The sequence below is a fragment of the Stomoxys calcitrans genome, chromosome 2 (assembly GCF_963082655.1).
Source record: "Stomoxys calcitrans chromosome 2, idStoCalc2.1, whole genome shotgun sequence".
In the NCBI taxonomy this organism is placed as follows: Eukaryota; Metazoa; Arthropoda; class Insecta; order Diptera; family Muscidae; genus Stomoxys; species Stomoxys calcitrans.
Genome location: NC_081553.1, coordinates 112,760,764 through 112,783,079, shown reverse-complemented (window position 1 = coordinate 112,783,079; position 22,316 = coordinate 112,760,764). Strand labels below are relative to the sequence as shown.

At 40.5% G+C, this 22,316-nt stretch overlaps 3 protein-coding genes across 7 annotated transcripts in view; 2 read left to right on the top strand and 1 right to left on the bottom strand.

Moving 5' to 3' along the window:
• LOC106089434 (uncharacterized) overlaps nt 1-1,802 on the top strand; it is a 35,984-nt gene extending 34,182 nt beyond the window's left edge. For both annotated transcript variants that reach the window (XM_059362439.1, XM_059362438.1), the window contains exon 10: nt 1,050-1,802. In XM_059362439.1, coding sequence (XP_059218422.1) covers nt 1,050-1,197 — 148 coding nt within the window. In that variant the 3' untranslated portion in view covers nt 1,198-1,802. The remainder of the gene's footprint in view (nt 1-1,049) is intronic.
• A 3,664-nt stretch (nt 1,803-5,466) lies between these two features.
• On the top strand, nt 5,467-8,828 carry LOC106089435 (exosome component 10). Its single transcript, XM_013255281.2, has 4 exons — nt 5,467-5,800; nt 5,890-7,677; nt 7,740-8,468; nt 8,547-8,828. The coding sequence occupies exons 1-4, from the start codon at nt 5,702-5,704 to the stop codon at nt 8,622-8,624; spliced, it is 2,694 nt and encodes an 897-aa protein (XP_013110735.2). The 5' UTR covers nt 5,467-5,701; the 3' UTR covers nt 8,625-8,828.
• Nucleotides 8,829-20,623: 11,795 nt separating this feature from the next.
• LOC106089436 (glycosaminoglycan xylosylkinase homolog) overlaps nt 20,624-22,316 on the bottom strand; it is a 30,844-nt gene continuing 29,151 nt past the window's right edge. For all 4 annotated transcript variants that reach the window (XM_059362887.1, XM_013255282.2, XM_059362888.1 and 1 more), the window contains exons 6-7: nt 21,183-21,383; nt 20,624-21,119 (exon numbers count right to left, since the gene is read on the bottom strand). In XM_059362887.1, the coding sequence (XP_059218870.1) occupies nt 20,912-21,119; nt 21,183-21,383 (409 nt within the window). In that variant the 3' untranslated portion in view covers nt 20,624-20,911. The remainder of the gene's footprint in view (nt 21,120-21,182; nt 21,384-22,316) is intronic.

The window sequence follows — 22,316 nt, the reverse complement described above, 5'->3', positions numbered from 1 at the left end:
TCCTCTGTTCCTTACATGGATGTTTGTGGAAAAATTAATTTTTTTCCAGAGAAAAAAAATATAGTTTTAATGACCAAATTAAAGTGAAGTAAAGACAGGGCAACTCCTTGTGGTGTCCCGCTATTGAAGCAAAAATCGTGCTGATTTCACCCATAAGGGAATTCCCTCATTATTTATGAGGAAATTTTCATAGCTTCTACCACTATTCCTGATTGGAAATACGATGTCCCTGGTAACAGAAGTTACATAGACTTCTATACGGATGGTTCCAAACTAAACGACCGATGGTCTTCGGGGTGTACTCTAAAACTGGTCTGGAATTGGTCATATCGAAAAGGTTACCCGACCACTGCAGTGTGTATCAATCAGAGATCCTTGCAATTAAGGAAGTGGTGGAATGGCATAAATATCCTCCCAGACAGCCAGGCAGCCATTAAATCCCTGGATAACGTATTTCTAAACACAAAAACCGAATTCTAAAGACTAGGAACTACCTTACACATTCCAGGGATACTGGAATCTGTGAGTATGCCTCTGGCGACATGTAAGCTAAGTTTTCAGGACAAAGCCTCAAGGGCAACGAATGATAGATGGTCACAAAGAGGGAGCTGTGAGCATTCCAAAACTATGTGGCCTAATCCAAACTTGAAGAGGTCTACTGCTTTGCTGTCATCGGCTAGAACAGACTTCTCAGTCATTGTGTCCGTCATGACAGGTCACTGTCTAATCGGAAAATATGCTGACAGACTGAAGGTTGCCAGCAACGACTTTTGCAGAAGCTGTGAGGACATTGAAGAAAAATAGACTATAGAATACCTTCTGTGTGTGTGTGTCCCGTACTAGCAGTTAGAAGGAGTTCCACTTTAGGTTCTCATTTCTTTGAGAACTTGTCTGATTTAGCGGATGTGAACATTCGCAAGTTATTGGGCTTTTTAAAGCTTTCAGGATGGTTCAACGGTAGGAACTAGAAGGCATATTCTGGCTGGAAAATCTTCTTTAGTTAAATTTTGTACATTTTTTTTAATAATAGTTTTTTATTTTGTTTTCAGGCACGAGAAACACGGCATATCCCCAAACTTATTGGGTCTATTGGATCACGCAGTGGAGATTCCTCAATTTGGTCAAATAAGATCTTTGAATGTACATGTGACCGGAGCATTATTCATGTGGGAGTACTGCAAACAACGTATACTTTAATTTAAGTCCTAGCTATACCCTTCATCATAGGGTGGGGTGTACCAAGGCGTATTTATAAGGTGGCCGCATCGGCGAATTGCTACAACAAAGCATCTTTTTTGGGAACTTGATATGTCAAAATTTGGAAACAGTGCAAAGAAAATTCAATTGGCCCACCGTCGTCTTCCTCGTGAACAGGCATATTTCAGTCTTCTCTGGGTTAACATTGAGACCTCTGGGTCTACCCCAGTCATATGCCATATGCAAGACCCTTTCGGCCCTTCTGCATAGCTCGTTCGGATCATTACCCCTTAGAAGTATTATAACATCGTCTGCGTAGCCGTTCCCTTAGTGAAGCTGATGGCGATTGAGGTTGTTGAATGTTGAACATCAAATTCCATTAGCTGTGCTGATGCGGCCACCTTATTAAATACGCCTTGGGGTATACTAACTATGCCACGTTTACACTGCTCATTAAATCCGGATTTAAGGCTCTCGTCAGCTGATTTTATAAAGGGAAAACAGATTATCGAGCCAGTAAATCCGGATTTAAATAGCAGTGTAAACGGGGTTTAATACATTCCGTTCCAAACACCCTTTAAAATAAAATATAAAGCCCTATTAAATATGAGTTTGTATATATTCCTTATCACTACGGCATTTTTTTCGGTCTAGATATGTTTCAAGCCATATTTAATAATAAATAATAATAATAAATACGCCTTGATCTGTTCGTTCGGCTGTTAGTCGAAACCCTTAGCGTCGAAAGATATAAGCGGAATGTGATTGGAATGTGTATCCATTTTAGACCAGAAATAGGAGTGGAAACTGTGGAGGACATAATGGTCCAGCGGATCAAGAAGGCTCTGAATGTGAACACCGCACAGGCTGGAGCATTGAGATCCGAACTGTGTGGTGTTGATTGTTGTCCCGAGAAGCTTAGCTGTGAGCTACCGAGCGCGTCCACAGGTTGCAGATAATGGAATGCTCTATGTCAAGTAGCTGCAACGGCAGTTGCAGACAATTAGCGGTATCGAGCGGAGGGTCTCAGTGAGAGGCCGGGCGGCATCGGTGCTTGGACAAATACTGAGTGCCTATGATGCTCGATATGACAAGTCGGGTTATTGGCGCCTTTAAATAACCAATGGCCACCATGTTCCCGCGGCGATCGGTCGTAGAGACAGGAACGAGTTTGCTAACCTACAGGAGCTTGACGAGGTTCACCACTTCTCACATGACCACTTCTCACCCCAATCTGTGGACGCGACCGGTAGCTCGCAGCTAAGCTACTCCGTGCCGAGATCTGTAGATCTAGAAAGATGGGTAAGCAGAGGAACTTCTCAGGGAGGTGTAATGTCTCCTCTCACTTTTACACCTCTACTTTGGTATAAAAGTGGTCGCGTATGCTGATGACGTGGCAATTGCGGTTAGGCGAAAATTTTCCATCACTCTTAGTGATATACTACCGGAGATGGTCTAGGAGTAAATCCGTCTAAGACGGAAGTTGTTCTTTTTTGCAGGAGATACAAGTTACCCACAGTGACACCTGTCACCTTAGGAGGAAAGCGCAAAAGGCCAAGGTGTTTGCTGGACATGAATTTTGACTTAAAATTAAATATTGGGTAGACCAAAAAGTAATTGCGGATTTTTAAAAAGAAAGTAAATGCATTTTTAATAAAACTTAGAATGAACTTTAATCAAATATACTTTTTTTACACTTTTTTTCTAAAGCAAGCTAAAAGTAACAGCTGATAACTGACAGAAGAAAGAATGCAATTACAGAGTCACAAGCTGTGAAAAAATTTGTCAACGCCGACTATATGAACTAAACTATTTGGGCAACCCAATAGTTTAGAAAGGGCAAGGCCTGCGTATGATGCTATATGAGGTTGTGGTCTGGTGAACGGCGCTTCAAAGACCACCTACTGTTCAATGCTAAGCTTGATTGTTGTTTATGCATCACATCCGCACTGAGTACGACACCATCTAATGCACGGAATTTAATGCTACACCTAATGCCTCTGGATATGTGGCAAGACAAATGACTGCCACAACTGCTTAGAGGCTAAGGGAGCTTTCTCTTTGGTAATGCCGCGGCTACGGACACTGTGTTATCCTTGTTCCATGCAATATGGATTACGCATTGCCTGAGCCGCTTTTTGATAAAAAAAGTACTATGCCACTATTCCAGATAGAACCAATTGGATCTACTATATCCCTGGTAATACAAGTTACGTAGACTTCTAAACGTATGGTTCCAAACTTGGCGACCAGATGGGCTTTTGGGTGTACTCTAAAGATCTAAGGTAACGCGACCCCTATAGTGTGTGCCAAGCGATCATCCTGTAAATGGCAACCTTAGTTCAATTGCGTTGTCAGAGCGTGTGTCGAATGATAGTAATCTCCTATGGTGAGATGTAAAAATGACGTAGGTGTCGTTTTTTACCATGGTGAGAAAAAAATTAATTTTGTCCATTATTGTTAAATAAAAACCTTTTAGAATACCATTGCCAATGATAATAAACAATAATTTTACTTATTTTATGCCAAATAAGTCGTTTAAATTTAGTGACATCTGCCCACAATTTAGTCGACTAAGTTATGCCGCACGCAAGTTGGTTACCAAAAAGCAAATGAATTTACAATTACTGACATGGGACTTTGCTAAATTAAACGTCAAAATTTGCTGTGCTGTCAAAAATCTTACTAGCCCCTAGGCTATTCAAAAATTGTTCACCACACTTAACGTCATATTTTTACTATCCCTACAACTTTGCTACCATTCGACACAAAGCCTCAGTTGACGAATTTGCATTACGGATGGCAACTTTCAACTGAAGTTGCCAATGCCAGTTGCTAAAAATGAGATTTTTCGGCAACCACTTTTTGTAGATGCTTTGTTGTTTCTATTAGTAAATAAGCACTGAAATTAAAAGAAAATTAATATTTTTGTGTCCAAATTGTTCATTCGTTTGTTTTTTACAAATGTGTTGGTATTTGTAAGCTTCACCATGGTTAAAATCCCCCGCAAATCAATAACTCTTGATGTAAGTAAGGCAATCCCAAATGCAGCCTGGGGTATGCGTGTGCAAAACAAAAACATCGCCGCGTACTTCTGAAGAATAGTTGATAGTGTGAAAAAATTAAACTGGCGGGCTACAAAAGAAAAAAATTTGGCCGTCGGCCACCGCAAGGAATGACTACGTAGTTCCATTATACGGACGGCAGCAGATTTATTGCAAATTAACTTGAATATAAATCCAGTAGGCGAGCTTTTAAGTGTGGAAAATATATTGGGTTTGGAGTAGCTTAAGAAAACCATTGCGAAAAGCAGCAAACGGCGACATAAAATGATCTTTTACATGTTAATAAATAAAAAGATTGTTCTACAGTGATTTAAATTAAAAATAAAATGTTTATTCATGGTATTTCACAACCTCTAGCCTTTTTTGAGGTGCTTTAATTATTTGTTTACACATTTCCTTGCTGTAGGACTGCCAAAACACTATTACCGCTATCAATTGACAACAGTTGCCATACGTTATACAAATTTTTATTTGTATAACGTATGGTTTTGGTAATAAAATTCAATGATTTGCAAGCATTGCTCGTTAGTAAGTCTATTCATGATGAAATGTCAAAGCATACTGAGCATCTTTCTCTTTGACACCATGTCTGAAATCCCACGTGATCTGTCAAATACTAATGCATGAAAATCCTAACCTCAAAAAAATCACCCTTTACATCCTAGCGAACAAATTGAGGATGTGCAACAGAGAACACCAACTCAAAATATGATTTACTCTCAAACTTACTTGTTTGTTATCCTGCTAATTATCGTCCCACAGGTGCTGGTACTCTGTTATGAAAAACAAACACAATTAAAAAGCGGGTTTAATCTCTAACTGCAATTTTACGCAACATATCGTGCAATTTGTAGTTTGTTTTCACGAACAATAAAGATGTTACGTCAAACTTATGCGAAAGTACTGTATAAATTATAGTTGTTACTACTGTTCTGAAAATCAACTCCTAGGGTGTAAAATAGTCGAATTTTCAACATGAAAATGATGATTAAAAGGTTTCCGAATTCTTCGAATAGCCCAATCATTAATTTTTAGCAAAAAGTATTTTTTGTGCAAATGTTTTGTGTGAACGAACCATTGTTGTTAGAATCTACGTGTCGGCCACTCACTGAAATTGATATCCTTGCCCGAATAACGTGATCACTTCCAGTGAATGGATGGAAGCTAAAAATCAAAACAGAAACTTAAAATTTTTTTCTTTGGGCCGATCAGTTGTGAATTTAGTAGTCAAAAAAATAAAAATAAAATAAATTATATTATAATTGCGTTGAGGTGTTTGTCACGCAAAAGATTCATTCATTCCGGATACACAGGAATTATATTTCGACACCTCAGACTGCTCCCCCAACCTCTACCGCTTTGCTTTTCTTTAATTCTCGAGACAGCACGTGTTGTGGGTTTTTGGATTGTGAAATTGTGATATTTCTGGGCTAGAGAACATGGATTCTACGGCAGCATCAACCTCTGATGGTCAAACCAAGCAGAAGCCCAAGACGACACCAATTGGTGGCTGCGATAACATCGAAGAATTTACCAAGGTAACATTGAGAAATTCCCACTGCTGCTTGGGCAGTCTACATTTGTTTTATTTTATGTATGTGCATATTTTTTGGTACTTTACTTACAGAAAGGTTTGACGGAAATTATGGTTGCCACAAAATGTGCCAACGCCTTTCCCCAGGGAGCCTCTAGAGATCTTTACTGTGCCTATCCCACATTTGGCCGTGTAATAGATGAACAATCGCATCGCATCTTGGGCCTGATATCACATGTGCTCAAACGGGAAAATGTCAAAGGCAACATACAAAAACGCCAACCGGACGAACAATTCGAAATGCTCTTGGAATGCAATGATGCTTTGTTCGAAAGACTACAGACAAATCTGGACGAACTGGCGGGCATAAAGAAACCCCCACAGACAATTGTAGTGGAATCTCGTATAAGTGCATCTGCTTCGTCGGGCAAGGGAGCTGGCAGTTGGAATTTGAAAAATAACGAGGCTAGTCCAACCTTGGCAGCCCGTTTGATAACAGCTAAAAATATTGCCAGGCCTCAGGTGAAATTTCAAATACCTGTTGATAATAGTGCCGACAAGCCATTTACACCTAGAATAAAGGAGAAACCAAACTCACTGAAACCTCTGGCCATATTACCTGAGTATGACGACGCGGGCAATATCGTTAGCTACTTGCACCCTTACGAGTTTGAGTTGCTGAAATTTGAAGTTCCCAATAGCCTGTTGAAGCCACGGAAGCCCGAAACACCCAAGGATTTGGATTCCACCGAGTTTTTGTATGTCGATAGCAAAGCAAAACTAATGCAAGCCTTGCACGAGCTGCGCAAAGTACCCGAAATGGCCATTGATGTTGAACACCATTCATATCGCACATTTTTGGGCATTACTTGTCTAGTTCAAATATCTACTCGCACAAAGGATTACATATTCGATGCTTTGGAGCTGAGAGAAGAAATGCATGTGCTAAACGAAGTGTTCACCAATCCAAAGATAGTGAAGATTCTCCATGGAGCCGATTCTGATGTGGAATGGTTGCAGCGCGATCTTTGCCTATATTTGGTCAACATGTTCGACACCCATCAAGCGGCAAAAGCTCTTAACTTTGCCCGCCTCTCTTTGTCCTATTTGCTAAAGCATTATTGCGATAAAGACATCGACAAGACCTTTCAGCTTGCCGATTGGCGCATACGTCCCTTGCCCGCTGAACTGATTGCATATGCTCGCCAAGATACGCGCTCCTTAATATATATTTACGAGCGCCTTACAAATGATTTGCTGGACGCTAGCAATCAGAAGCCCCAATTGCTGCGTTCCATTTATCAATGTTCAACGGAAATCTGTAAGAAGCGTTACCAGAAACCCCTCATTACTGCCGATTCGCACATGGACATATATCGCAAATCGAAGCGACTTTTCGACAATCGTCAACTCTATGCCTTGGGTGAAATTTTTAAGTGGCGAGATAATATGGCACGCCAGGAAGACGAAAGCTATGGTTATGTTTTACCTAATCATATGATGTTGCAAATATCGGAAAGTTTGCCGCGTGAGATGCAGGGTATATTGGCTTGTTGCAATCCAATACCGCCGCTGGTGCGTCAACATCTGCATGCGCTGCATCAAATCATTTTGAAGGCCCGCGAGCAACCACTAGTCAAGCCCATACTGCCAACAGAGGCCACCAATCGTGTGGTGAATACAAATGCCAATGATTACAACAATAAATTGCATTGCCCCCACGATTTGACTGCAGCCGAAGAGTTCCGCGATGATTTGCCAACATTGATACGATTTGACAGAGAACAGGGCCTACAAATCTCCAATGAATTATCCCACCTACCTATTGCCATTGTGAAACCAGTATTAAGTGTGTTTGACACCCCAGAAAATTCCGAGGAGGTAGGTTCAGTATTTGCAGTATATCAACAACGGCAAGAGATGAGTTTTATTTTTTTTTTCAGGATGAAGCCACATATCGCCGTCGACAAACCGAAAAGAAAAAGCTTTTATTGCCGTATACAAGATACATGACTGTGCTACCTATGATTGAACAAGAAAAGCGCGAAGAGGCTGCCCGACTTGAGGCGGAAAATAAGAAACGACAATTGTGCCCAGAAGCGCCCGTCATGATGCCCGTCAAAGTCGAAGATAAGGCAGCTGAAGAGGATATGTACAGCATGCCAATTAAGGCAATGCTTAAGAGAAAATATGAGGAGTCGGTTGCGAAGAAGACAGCGGCCAATGATGAGGCTTCCCATGCGAAGCGTATCAAATGTGAAAGTGATAGACACGATAGCGATAACGACTCTAATACAGCCAACGACGATAATTTAAAATTTGTTAATTTACCACCGACCAAAAAAGAATTGAAGCAGCACAAGCAAAAATTGAAAAGACCTGCAGACACTTCCGCCATTGTGATAGACGATGACGAGGATGAAGAGAAGCCCACGGTTTCACGATCACAAAATCAGAACAACTCAGGCCAGAAGCCGCATCAATCTGCAGTTAACAAGAAATTTAAGAATAAAAATAAGAAGCAAAAGTTCAATGCGTCCAACAAATCACAACAGTCTTCCGATAAGCCCATACAGACGAACTATGATTATCAAAAAGTCGATTTTAAGAAATTTCAAGGTGGTGCCCAGAAGGCTAAGGGCACAGAACTTAAGGCACAATTTCATCCAAAGGTAAGGCAATAATTTTTATTTTAGATAATTCTACAACAGCATTGTCTAATAACAATGATTTTCTTCGTTTCCTTTCAGGGTAATGCAAATAAGGCGCAAAATAAAAAGTTTAATAAACTCTTTACATTTTCGAATGTAAAGAATAATAAAAAATAATTTGTTTTAGTTTATTTCTATGTTAATCTTTGTGAATTAACCACAAATAACTGAATTAAATGAACATATTTTCCTTCGATACTAATCATTTACTAGGACTAGGACATGTGTAAAATCATCAAATCATTGAAACAAGACAAAAAATAGATTTATTTTGTAAAAAAAAAATATCTTTTTAAATAAATTTTTATAAAAAATCTAAAATTTGAGAAATGTTGACCATTCAGTCGTAGAGATAGGCGATGGGTAAATACCTTTTGGGTAAATACCCGTCCGGCCGACACGGGATAACTATGAGCACCACACAGGCTGGAACTTTGAGCTCCGACTTGTGTGGTGTCCATCGTTACCACGGAAGTTTAGCTGAAAGCTACCTGGCGTCCACAGGTTGCGGATGGTGGAAAGCTCCGCTTTTGTGCGGAGTAGCTGTAAATGCGGCCGCGTGCAGTCAACCATTTTCAAGAGGAGAGTCTCAGTGAGGTGTCAGGTGGCACGGCTGGAGGCGAGCGTCATATCTTGGAGCAAGCGGCTCGCCACAACGAGGGATACATGTGCAATCCAATCCCATGGCAGCCGGTTGTACGCACCGGATTGACCCGATGGAATCCTCATCGGCAAGGGCTGCCGCCTTAGTGTACGTGTTCGTCTTTTTTCGTCATGGGAGAAGCACATCCCGGAGTGGCTTCTCCGTACGCTTCTGGTCGGTGCCGGGATTGAAAAGAACCCCGGACCCTGGTTCTGTTCGGTTTGCCAGAACCGCCTTCATCATCGGTCGATGTAGGTGAGGTGTAATCGGTGCATGGAGTGGGTATATTTCCGATCTTGCTCTGGCCTAACTTCACTACGGGAGTATAGTCATACTGGCTATGTCGCAAGGTGCTGTGCGAACATGGCCAGCAGTGGGTCACATGCGCGTCGTCGGGTTATGTGACCCCCCGACCTCTCCCGTACGGCAATTTACGCAACGGCAGCATCCTAGCCCTAATATTGCCAGGCAAGTGCCGGGAAGTGTATCGTTCTTGCAGTTAAACTGCAACGGACTGCGTGGCAAGATCGATGAGATCGTGGACTTTATGAGTTGGAAGAGCATATTGGTCGCAGCGATCCAGGAGACAAAGCTGACCAACACGTGCAGCTTGCACAGTTGTCACGGTTACAATGTGCTACGTAAGGATCGCTCAAGGAATGGAGGTGGGGGATTGGCCTTCTTTATACGCCATTCCGTGCAGTATAGACCTATCTCGCCTGCGCTTGACGCTAGTGACCCCTACATGGAATGTATGGGGATAGTAATCAAGTCTGGTACTGCCGAGATAGAGATATACAACGTGTATATACCGCCGGTTGGTAGCTGTGTCCCGATTAATGGCCAAGTTTACAACCCCAACATAAGTGGGTTACTATCAGGCCATAATCGTCTGGTTCTAGGGCACTTAAATGTGCTTCACATTTCATGGCATTCTCCCCTAGGTAACGAACAGTGTGGCATGGCTTTGGCAGAGTAGATTGAAGGCTTCACGTTTTGCACGGTGAATGAGGATGCCCCCACGAGGATAACGAGGAGGTGCAGCGGCTCTTTAGACAATTCCATTGCATCCTCTGATCTCCTAAGTGACGTATCCTGGTAAGCCGTCATCTTTTTGGGATCAGACTACCTCCCCATAATTCTCACCATCAACCGACCACCCGACTTCATAACCTCTGAGCGCCGGACGTTTATCAATCGGAAGAAGGCCGATTGAGCTGGCTTCATACCAATATCAATTGCCGCTTCAGTGAACTGCCACCCCCTCGGATGTGCTAGTTGCCGAGAGGAATTCCGAGACATTATTAACGCAGCAGCCGTTCGTTTAATCCAGCCGGTCGAATACCCCAAGTGCGGCCCAATTTCCTGGCGCAGGCAGTGGTACTCGCTGACGAGCGTGATGGGATTCGTTGTATGGACCCCACTAACCCCAGAATCAGCAAGTTAAATCTGGAAATAAATAGGGTAGTCAACGAACATCGGGGAAATTGCTGTCACGAGCAATGTAACTTAGACACCGTTTTAGGCAAGCATTGGTCTACTGTTAAGTCACTCGCCATGGGGATGACAGTAGACGGGATGATAGGACCGCAGTCACTTTTGGCGAAGTAACCGTGACGGATCCGTTGAGATGCGCCAGGTTGTTCAACCGTCAATTTATTGTGCATCCCCAGAGTGACAGGGCAAGGAGGAGAGCCATTCGCCGCATCCGTGGTCTCCGAGCCGAATGACAGCCATCACAATATGCTGTGGGCGAAGGCGTTGGGCCTCGACGGAATCTCTACTATGATGTTGAAGAATCTGGATTTACCTGGAGTTGAGTACCTTACTATTGTCCTCAAACTGTCTTTGACCAGTCGGGATGATGGGCAGAGTTATCCCGCTACTGAAGCCTGAAGACGACCCGAGTGTGGGGGAGTCGTACAGACCGGTCTTCCTTCTCTCACCACTAGCCAAGACGCTTGAGGCACTACTCCTCGCGAGCTTCGTTGGAGAATTTCCATTCGCCATTCGCATTAGCATGGATTTCGAAGACCGCATAGCACAACAATTTCTTTGTATGTCATCAGTCCAGGCCATGTGATAGGACGGTCCTCGTAGCACTCGAACAATCGAAGGCATTCGACACGGTCAGCCATGCCAATCTATTTGAGGACATCGCCAACACGTCCCTCCAACCAGCCCTGAAACCATAGGTCGCGAATTATCTGTATGGTCGCCAGTCATTTGTGGAATTTAGGGATAAAAAGTCGAAACAACGTAGAGCGAAACAGGGAGTTCCCCAAAGCGGGGTGATATCTCCGGCATTGCTTAACGTCTACCTACCACGAGAAACTTAGCTGCGAGCTACCGGGCGCGTTCACAGGTTGCGGATAGTAGAATGCTCCATACGGAGTAGCTGCAACGGCAGTCGCCTCTTGCACAAATACTGAGTGCCTATAATGCTTGATATGTCAAGGATAGTTATTGGCGCCTTTAAATAACCAATGGCCACCCTGTTCCCGCGGCGATCGGCCCTATAGATCGGAACGAAGGTGCGCCCTCTAAAATGTACCTCTGTATTGAATTCGGGCATTCAATGTGCAGATTCGAAAATCACGATCCTTATTTGATTAGGGGAGTTTGTTTTTCTGTCCTTGATTGTTTTCAGAGTATTGCATATTTATAACAAGGGCAGGTTACTGGTCCAGCGAGATATCATACAAAATCGAACAACAATAAAAAAAAAATTGGCTTTTTCCTCTGAGTTTCTTAGTGTTTCTATCAAATTGGCGCAGTATTTGCAAAATTTGGCAACAGTTATTCTCCAAACCCGGTTGGAACTACGATATCCCTGGTAACAGAAGTTACATAGACTTCTATACGGATGGTTCCAAACTAAACGACCAGGTAGGTGGCTTTAGGGTGTACTCTAAAGATCTAGAACTGGTCATATCGAAAAAGTAACCCACCACTGCAGTGTGTATCAAGCAGTGATCCTTGGAATTAAGGAAGTGGTGGATTAGCTAAGATATTGGTTGCCCAAAAAGTAATTGCGGATTTTTTAAAAGAAAGTAAATGCATTTTTAATAAAACTTAGAATGAACTTTAATCAAATATATAATTACCATCTTGTTTGATAACCTTTTGCCATCTTCCTGGCAAATTTAGTATTCCACGCTCATAGAACTTCTGGCCTTTATCTGCAAAAAACTGAATCAAGTGCGATTTTATAGCCTCATCATTGCCGAGAGTTTTACCATTTAAGGAGTTCTGCAAAAATCGAAATAAATGGTAGTCTGATGGTGCAAGGTCAGGGCTATATGGTGGATGCATCAAAAATTCCCAGCCAAGCTCACTTAGTTTTTGGCGAGTGACCAAAGATGTGTGCGGTCTAGCGTTGTCCTGATGGAATATGACACCTTTACGATTGACCAATTCTGGTCGCTTCTCCTTGATGGCTGTATTCAATTTGTTCAATTGTTGACAGTAAACATCCGACTTAATCGTTTGGTTCCTTGGAAGCAGTTAAAAATATACCACACCCTTCCAATCCCACCAAACAGACAGCATAACCGTCTTTTGGTGGATATCAGCCTTTGAAGTGGTTTGAGCTGGTTCACCATGCTTGGACCATGATTGTTTTCGACTAACGTTGTTGTAAACAATCCATTTTTCATCTCCAGTTATGATTCGTTTTAAAAACGGATCGAATTTATTGCGTTTAAGGTGCATATCACACGCGTTGATTCGGTTTGTTAAATGAATTTCTTTCAATACATGTGGTACCCAAATATCAAGCTTTTTCACCAGTCCAAGACTTTTTATGTGATAATGAACGGTTGATTTTGGTATATTTAACTTCTCTCCTATCTCACGCTCAGTTACATGACGATCCAATTCGATTAATGCTTTGATTTGGTCATCATCACCTTCATTTGCCCGACCTGAACGTGGCTCATCTTAAGGTGAAAAATCTCCAGAACGGAATTTGCGAAACCAATTTTGACACTGTCTTCCTTTTAAGGCTTTATCACCATACACATCTCGTAACTTTTTAGCAACCTGCTCCGTGTTTTTTCCTTTACGGAAATAATAAAGTAAAATATGACGAAAATGCTCCTTTGTGGGCTCCATATTAAAATTGACGCCAAACAAACAAATGTAAACAAAATTTTCACGCACTTTTTTTTCTAAAGCAAGCTAAAAGTAACAGCTGATAACTGACAGAAGAATGAATGCAATTACAGAGTCACAAGCCGTTGAAAAAATTTGTCAACGCCGACTATATGAAAAATCCGCAATTACTTTTTGGGCAACCCAATATAATGTCATTACGACGATTGGCATAAATATCTTCTCAGACAGCCAGGCAGCCATTAAATCACTGGAGATCGTATTTCTGAACACAAAAACCACCCTTAGACTGTCGCACATCTCTCAACGAGATGGCTGAACAGTTAAAAATTCTCCTGTTCTGGGTGCCGGGCCACAGAGATATCCACGGAAATTGTAAAGCGGATGAGCTTGCGAGACTAGGAACTACCCCACATATTCCAGGGATAGAGGAATCTGTGGGTATGCCTCTAGCGACATGTAAGCTAAGTTTTCAGGACCAGGCCCGAAGGACAACGAATGATGGATGGTCAGAAAGTGAAGTGAAGACTTGAAGAGGTCTACTGCTTTGCTGTCATGGGCTAGAACAGATGTCTCAGTCATTGGGTCCGTCATGACTGGTCGCTGTCTAATCGGAAAACATGCTGATAGACTGAAGGTTGCCAGCAACGGCTTTTGCAAAGGCTGTGAGGACATCGAAGAAGAAGAGACTATAGAACACACAATGGACGAACACGTGTGAGTCTGATGGCAGACTGCCACTTAAACCTAACCTAACCTATTCTCCAAAAGCCCTTGTTTTGCGGTTTTTAATCCAGATTTTCGTCTTTTTTTTCGGACACTGAAAAATATTTTATTTTTGGATGGACAATGAGAGACGCAGTGAACAAGGTGGCGTATACGTATTGTTGTTAAGCGCATAATTATCGTAGAGCAAACATACGCACCCCTGGCCAACAAGTTTAACAAAGAAATGGCTAGCGCTGTGTCCGAGTTTCTTGTCAAATCAACTAACTTTTAGGCATCTCTTTTTCCAATGGAACATAACTATAATACAATATGAGGCTTGTTCTATTGACGTAATTCTATTAAAATTGCTGCTAAAATAGGTTTTTTATATTTTTCTTGCATTCAAAAAGACCCGTCAGGAACAATTGATATTTTGTTATCATTTATTATACACGGTGAGAAGTGTTCATATATCTGTGCAGTTTTTAAAAGTCTCTATCTATTATAAATTCGAACAAAGGACATGCCATTATTGATAAGATTAACAATTAATAAATTAAAATATTGACTACTTATATTACAAATATATAAGAAATAAAAATATTAGGACAATTTATTTAATAAATTAAATATGTTGAAAATGCTTTGCTTCCATAAATTGCTTGAGGATAGTAAGTCCTATGTTCTCTTAAATAATTAATTTTTTCAACCACCTTTTTCAAAACCTGTGATTGCTGTTATCATTTTCATGATTGAAGAAGTTTCAATTAAAAAATTAATCTCGGCAAGGGATAGCTGTGCGCTCCACACAGGCTGGAGCATTAAGGTCCGATCAGTGTGGTGTTCATTGCTGTCACGAATAGCATAGCTGCGAGCCACCGGTTGCGGATAGTGAAATGCTTCATATAGAGTAGCTCTGAGCTGAGAGTCTCAGTGAGAGGTCGGGCGGCACCGGCTCTTGCACAAGTACTGAGTGCCTATGATGCTCGATATGACAAGGCGAGTTATTGGAGCCCATAAATAACCAATGGCCACCCTGTTCCCGCGGCGATCGGACCTTTGGACCGGAACGAGCTTGCTTACCTACAAGAGCTTGACGAGGATCGTTATCTCCACATGCAATGTGACTACAACAACAACAACCACAAATTAATTTGGATCAATAAATTTCGTGATTGAAACCGATTTTTATTTTTTGTCTGTAGATGTCAGAAATTGGGAAATGAGCGCAGAAGATCGAGACTTTTAGTCAACTATTCTGTCAGTTCTTTTAAATAGGCCAAATTTTCAAATACGGGTTGCCCAAAAAGTAATTGCGGATTTTTCATATAGTCGGCGTTGACAAATTTTTTCACAGCTTGTGACTCTGTAATTGCATTCTTTCTTCTGTCAGTTATCAGCTGTTACTTTTAGCTTGCTTTAGAAAAATAAAGTAAAAAAGTATATTTGATTAAAGTTCTTTCTAAGTTTTATTAAAAATGCATTTGGAAATGCGAATTGTGCCCATGAACATTCCACTAAGGAACAGGGGCAAATTTCTCACATATCAATGAGTGCAGTGCGATTCATTTTTAAGCTCAATGATAACGGACGTCCTTTTTATAGTCGAGTTCGAACGGCGTGCCGCAGTGCGACACCTCTTTGGAGAGAAGTTTTACATGGCATAGTACCTCAAAAATGTTCCCAGCATTAGGAGGGGAAACCCCCCGCAGAAAATATTTTCTGATGGTCTCGCTAGGATTCGAACCTAGGCGTTCAGCGTCATAGGCCTCTCTGACCTCTGCGCTACGGTGGCCTTTAGCTGTTATGCGGACATAAATTATGCATTTTTCACCGGATTATGGCGAAAGTTGGTTTACATATATACCCTAGGTGGTGGGTATCCAAAGTTCGGACGGCTGAACTTAACGCCTTTTTACTTGTTAAGCCTATTTTTGACCCTATATGTACCGTATATACCCCAAATCGGAAGTAATTTGAACGTAGCTGCCATGAAGATCGATTGTTAAGACTTTTTGTGTTCATTTAACACATATTTTTGCCTTAATTTCTGAAAGTTTGGTATTTAGAGTGGTATTAGACTCATGATACCTACGCCATATCCGATCTGAATCGGACCGTATATCGATATATGTATTAATCATTTAGAAATATCTTCTGCTTGCTTCCAAGAATGACGCATTTTTATCTGATTTCGCATGGTATGCGAATACTTGGAGATCACATAGGTGATCCCCAAAATATATTCATTATGGTGGGTTCATACCCAACTTCAGTCAAACTTAAGACGCTTATTTTTTAACTAAAAAACAAATGTTTTTATTGTTTAAACAAATGTTCCCATTATTTGCCGATTTTCTTAAAAGCAGTCCCGAAAATGTAGATTTTTTCTGGGAAAGTACTGATTTTCTACCAAATTTATCTGGCAGCCCTGCTTCCAGTAACAATTTGTGCTAATTTACACAAATATTTAAGTACGCGAACACACTAATAAGGTCTGTTCGCGTAGTTAGGTAAAGTTAGGTTGAAAAGAGGCTGCGGATGTTAATCCGCCCCATGCCACTATGTAAAAGGTGATTTTTTAGCTATTTTCTTTTTAGCAACACTGGTTTAAACAGCTTCCGCACATTTCGTGTTTTGTTTCACTGTTAAACATCTTCAGTTTGATCTATAATTGAACCATGAATCGTCTTACAAACAAACAATGCTGGCAAATTATTGAATTTTATTATCAAAATGAGTGCTCTGTTAAGAGAGTTCATAGCGCGCTTTTTCCCATTTTATTTTTAAGATAATTTTCGGCTCAATGGGTACGTTGAAAAGCAAATTTGTCGATTTCGAAGTGAAGATCAGCCAGTAGCATTGCTACCAATGCATCCAGAAAAAGTCACAGTGTGGCTAGGTTTATGGGATGGTGGCATCATTGGACCGTACTTCTTCAAAGATGGTGCGAATCGTAACGTAATTGTAAATGGTGAGCGCTATCGTGAGATGATGTCCTATTTTTTTTTTTGCCCAAATGCATGCATGTGGTTTCAACAAGACGGTGCCACATGCCACAACGGCACACGTAATAATGAACTTATTGAGAGGCGTGTTCGATGAACATTTTATTTCACGTTCGGGACTGGTCAATTGGCCACCAAGATCGTGCAATTTAACGCCTTTAGACTATTTTTTGTGGGGCTATGTTAAAGCTCAAGTCAATACAGACATGTTTGGTTCAATTGCCGCATTGGAAGACAACATTGAAGCATTTATCCGTGAGATACCGTCCGAAATGTTGGAAAGAGTATGCCAAAATTGGACTAAGCGGATGGACCGTTTGAGGCCCAGTCAATGGCAAAATTTGCATGAAATAATCTTCTAACATTAAATTTTATGGACCGTACTATCGTTTCAAATAAAGTTTTCATGCATTTTTCTGAATTTTTTATGTCTTTTTTTTTTTGAAAAACTTTCCTATAGCTCTTACAAAATACACCGAAGTCATTAATCGGCTTGTTGTGCGCTCTAAATACTAAAAAGTAACCTCGAAAAAGAAAATCTAAGTTAGGAATTCCGTGCTACTTACAAAATCCTTAATTGTTTTCCATGCCACGCCCGTAAGTTGGTTCATGTCTGGTATTATGTCCCCACCTTAGTACAGGTGTCTTTTAGCCGCGAAAGTCGGACAATGACATAGGAAATTTTCCAACGTCACATCATCTTAAAAAGCACAGAAAATAAGTACTGTTGTTCCATCTGTTCCATCCTGGTCTCTTCTGCTGGCAAATAAAGTACGCCAACGACTTCCATTCACAATTTGTGAAAATTTGCATAAGTACGCATTTGAGTATGCAAAAACTCTTAAGGCCAAAACAGAATGAGCGCGTTGAGCTTTGGTTTTGAGCGTTTCAAAAATGCAACTCTGCACACAAATTCCACAAAAGCAACTTAAAAAAGTTAAAAAAAAAATTCAGCTATAACGGCAAGGCGGATTTATTATGGTGGTTTCACGCGAACAACTGTTAACGGCCGGCCCGGTTTGACGGTATTAAGATGTCCGATTTTTGTTTGCATTCTCTTGGTTTTAACTTCTTTCCCTCGTATTCTCTGCTCATTTACGCACACAAATTTCTTTGTGTGTGTTGGCAAAACGTCGATCAGCTTGATGGCAAGATGGCGTATTGACCCATATGATTTGTGGTTGTTGTACAAATGAGACCACCTTTAATTGTTTCGCCATACTATGACACTTTAAAACCGAGCGTCATTCGGTGTTGCCACACTTGAAGTTGTGTTTTTGGCCGTCAAAGTTAAAAATTGTTTACCTTTTGCGAGTTGCTTTTCTTATTATTTGTTTGCAGAGTTGCATTTTTCAACGGGACGCTCCTCAGCGTTTAGGCCTTTAAGCCTAGTACTAACTTCATTCACAGCGAAAATGCCTATTAAACTATTGCGAAATCAGACGGACTCTTTTTTTGTCAGAACACAAACAAAACTCAAACTACAACACACAACAAAGACAACAGTATTGCAGTAGAGTTGATTCGGCGCATTTCGTGAGCATCTAATTACATTTCCAATTTAAATTGTCCGAAATTTACCCTAATGCAGCGACATGTCGCTACTTTTTTGCCCATAGAACTCAGTACTACTTGTACGGAATGTTCTCGCATTATCTTTGTCACAATTTCTTTATAGGGCGTTTTGATAGTTGTTCGTTTGAAAAGTCGAAGTCAGTATTGGCTTTAAGGCTTAGGTTAGAAAATTCAACTCTGCAAACAAATCCCACAAAAGCAACGCTCAAAATTAAAACAATTTTTTACTTTGAGACGCCTTAAAACACTACTCCACGTACGGCAACACAGAATGACTTTCGATTTCAGTCGACAAAGTTGAAATTTTAATACCCACCACCATAGGTTTGGGGGTTTACTAATCTAATAATTCCGTTTGTAACACCTCAAAATATTGACGCCATAAAGTATATATTCTTGATCGTCTCGCCATTCTGAATCGATCTAGTCATGTCCGTCCGTCTGTCGAAATCACGATAGACGTCGAACGCGTAAAGCTAGTCGCTTGAAATTTTGCACAGATGCTAAATATTGATGCAGGTCGTCGTTGGGGATTGTAAATGGGTCATATCGGTTCAGATTTAGATATAGCTCCCATTTGACTTCTTGAGCCCCTGGAAGCAGCAAATTTTATCCGATTTGGCTGAAATTTTGCATGTAGTATTCTGTTATGATTTCCAATAACTGTGTTAAGTTCGGTTCGAATCGGTCTTTAACCTGATATTGCTCCCATATAAACCGATCTCCCGATTTGACTTCTTGAGCCCCTGGAAGCCGCAATTTATGTCCGGCTTGGCTAAAATTTTGCACATAGTGTTCTATTATGACTTCCAACAACTGTGATAAGCACCGTGCAAATTCGTCAAGAACCTGATATAGCCCCAATATAAACCGATCTCCCGATTTGACTTCTTGAGCCTCTGGAAGCCTCAATTTTCATCCGATTTAGCTGAAATTTTTAACATAGTGTTCTGTTATGACTTCCAACAATTCTGCCTAGTACGGTCCGAATCGGTCTATAACGTGATGTAGCTTCCATTAAACCGATCTCCAGATTTGACTTCATTAACCCTTGGAAGCCTCAATTTTCATCCGATTTGTCTGAAATTTTTAACATAGTGTTCTGTTACGACTTCCGCCAACTGTGCCAAGTACCGTCCAAATCGGTCAAGAACCTGATATAGCTTCCATATAGACCGATCCCATGATTTGACTTTTTGGGCCCTGACAAGCCGCAATGTTTGTCCGATTTGGCTGAAATTTTGCATGTGGTGTTCTGTTCTGCTCACTTCCAATAAATGTGCTAAGTGCGGTCTAAATCGGTCTATAACCTGATATCGCTCCCATATAAACCGTTTTCCCGATTTGACTTCTTGAGCCTTTCCAAGCCGCAATTTTTGTCCGATTTGGCTGAAATTTTGAACATTGTGTTCTGTTATGACTCTCAACAAATACGGTCCAAATCGGACAATAACTAGATATAGCACCCATATCTCAGCAGAATCCATGGTGGTGGGTTCCCAAGATTCGGCCCGACTGAACTTAGCACGTTTTTAGATGTTTTAACTTTTGCGCGTTACTTTTGTGGTATTTGTTTGCAGAGTTGCATTTTTCAATGCGACGCTAAAGGCCAGTTTAAAAATTGTTTAACTTTAGAGCCAGGATTCACTGAATAAGGTTAAGCCAAGCGATCAGCCGACATAAATTTTTGTAATTTTTGGTAGTACTTCGCGTTGAAGATGGCAACTTATTCTCTTTTTACATTCATCCTTTGTTTACGTTTTCTCCTATATGATGACATTTTCAAACGGCAGATTTGACATTCTTAATGATGTTAATGAAGCCTATCCACTTTATGTTTTCGCATATGACATAATCTTCCGTTAATGAAACTTGCTTTAGAGCGTTGCTTTTGTGGGATTTGTTTGCAGACTTGCATTTTTCAACGCAACGCTCTGAACTATGGATTAAAGGAATGTCGGGCTTTTCTTTTGCTCTGTTCAGGGGTGGGGTTAGACAGATTAATAATTATTAGGCTGTAATCTTTAATTCCGTGAAGACGAACAATTCATTTTTTCCAATACGGTTTGACTGTTTGTATACTTTTTTTTAAAAATAATTATTTAGGATTTTGTTATGGGAAACAAAACATTCTCATCATGGCATTTGGGTTTTATATGTATGTACGTTTATATGCAAGTGTCTATTTAAAATAGCTTATCTCTAGCAGTTTACATGTAGTTCTGTTTTTATATACACAAAAATTGTCTTTTTTGTTTAATTAAAATATAAATTAACTTATGATATGTTTATCAATGTTTTACGTTTTCTTTGTTTTCACCAGTCACAGAGGAAATTTAATTTCTTCTTTTGATTTATAAATTTTTAAACATTTTCTCGCCTTCGCGATCCATGCAGTATTCGACCACAGCAAAAATCACCAAGAGACGCCGTTCGACGCCTCTTTTATGTTTATCCGTTATTAGTGGATAGAGAGCATCGTTTTTGGTGAGGCGGTCAACGAGTTCCGTGAGGACTCCACCAGAAAATACCTGTAATCTTTCCCAAGTGGTGGCACGTAACCTGAAAAACGCAAGGGGTATGGTGGTGGTGGCAAATGGCATTAAAATGAAGATAGCTACTTACAAACAACACTGATACAATGGTGCCAATATATCCAAGTGATCTTTATGGGGATTTCCAAATGCCTTGCCATTATCTATGAGTACCACTCTTTCTTCGCGTGTCTCATAATGATGGCGATCACCGTTTTGTATTAAATAGTCAAAGATTGCCACATCAATTAGATCGAGCAGTCGTATGGTCTCCATTTTACCTTTAAGGGATCTGAAACAACATAGTGGGAGAATAACACCAAGTAATTGTTGAGAGAAATTAAAAAATCGTGCAAAAAATTTAATATCTCAAAGGAAAGTTTTTCATATATTTTTTTTTTATTTATGGGTCAACACGTGGATAAATGAATAGATGACGTGTGATCCCTGTTCACATGCGGGATACACATCCAGCACATTTGCATGAATCCTGGCTCAGCAGGAATTGATATCGCTGACTAGGACACAAAAATTTTACAAATTGTCAAGTCCATAGTTTCATTCGTTCGGCAGGTGGACAGACGGACGGAAGGATATGACTAAATCGTCTACTAAATGTCAATGTCATTACTATACAGCGTCTCATATCAATAACTAGCATTCCGGTGGTCCGCTTCGCTACCCCCGTGTTTGATACCCCCTTTTTAAAGTAGGACTTCCAAAAACCTAGATAGCCACTCAGTTTATAGGATTATGAAGTTTTGTAATAAATGCGTTTAAAATTGCAGAAATCTGAAAAATCATTAAGTCGTCCAATATTTATTGTCAAGGTATAAATGAATCCCAATTTTGAGCGCTTTAGCTCAATTCGTAAAGTATGTACCATTTTGTGCGTTTTGGTACCTATTTTGTACTTTTTGGTACCAAAATGTACGAATTTTAAATGGATAATTTGGTCACCCATTATATATTGGGTTGCCCAAAAAGTAATTGCGGATTTTTCATATGGTCGGCGTTGACAAATTTTTTCACAGCTTGTGACTCTGTAATTGCATTCTTTCTTCTGTCAGTTATCAGCTGTTACTTTTAGCTTGCTTTAGAAAAAAAGTGTAAAAAAAGTATATTTGATTAAAGTTCATTCTAAGTTTTATCAAAAATGCATTTACTTTCTTTTAAAAAATCCGCAATTACTTTTTGGGCAACCCAATATTTCCAAATTTTAGAC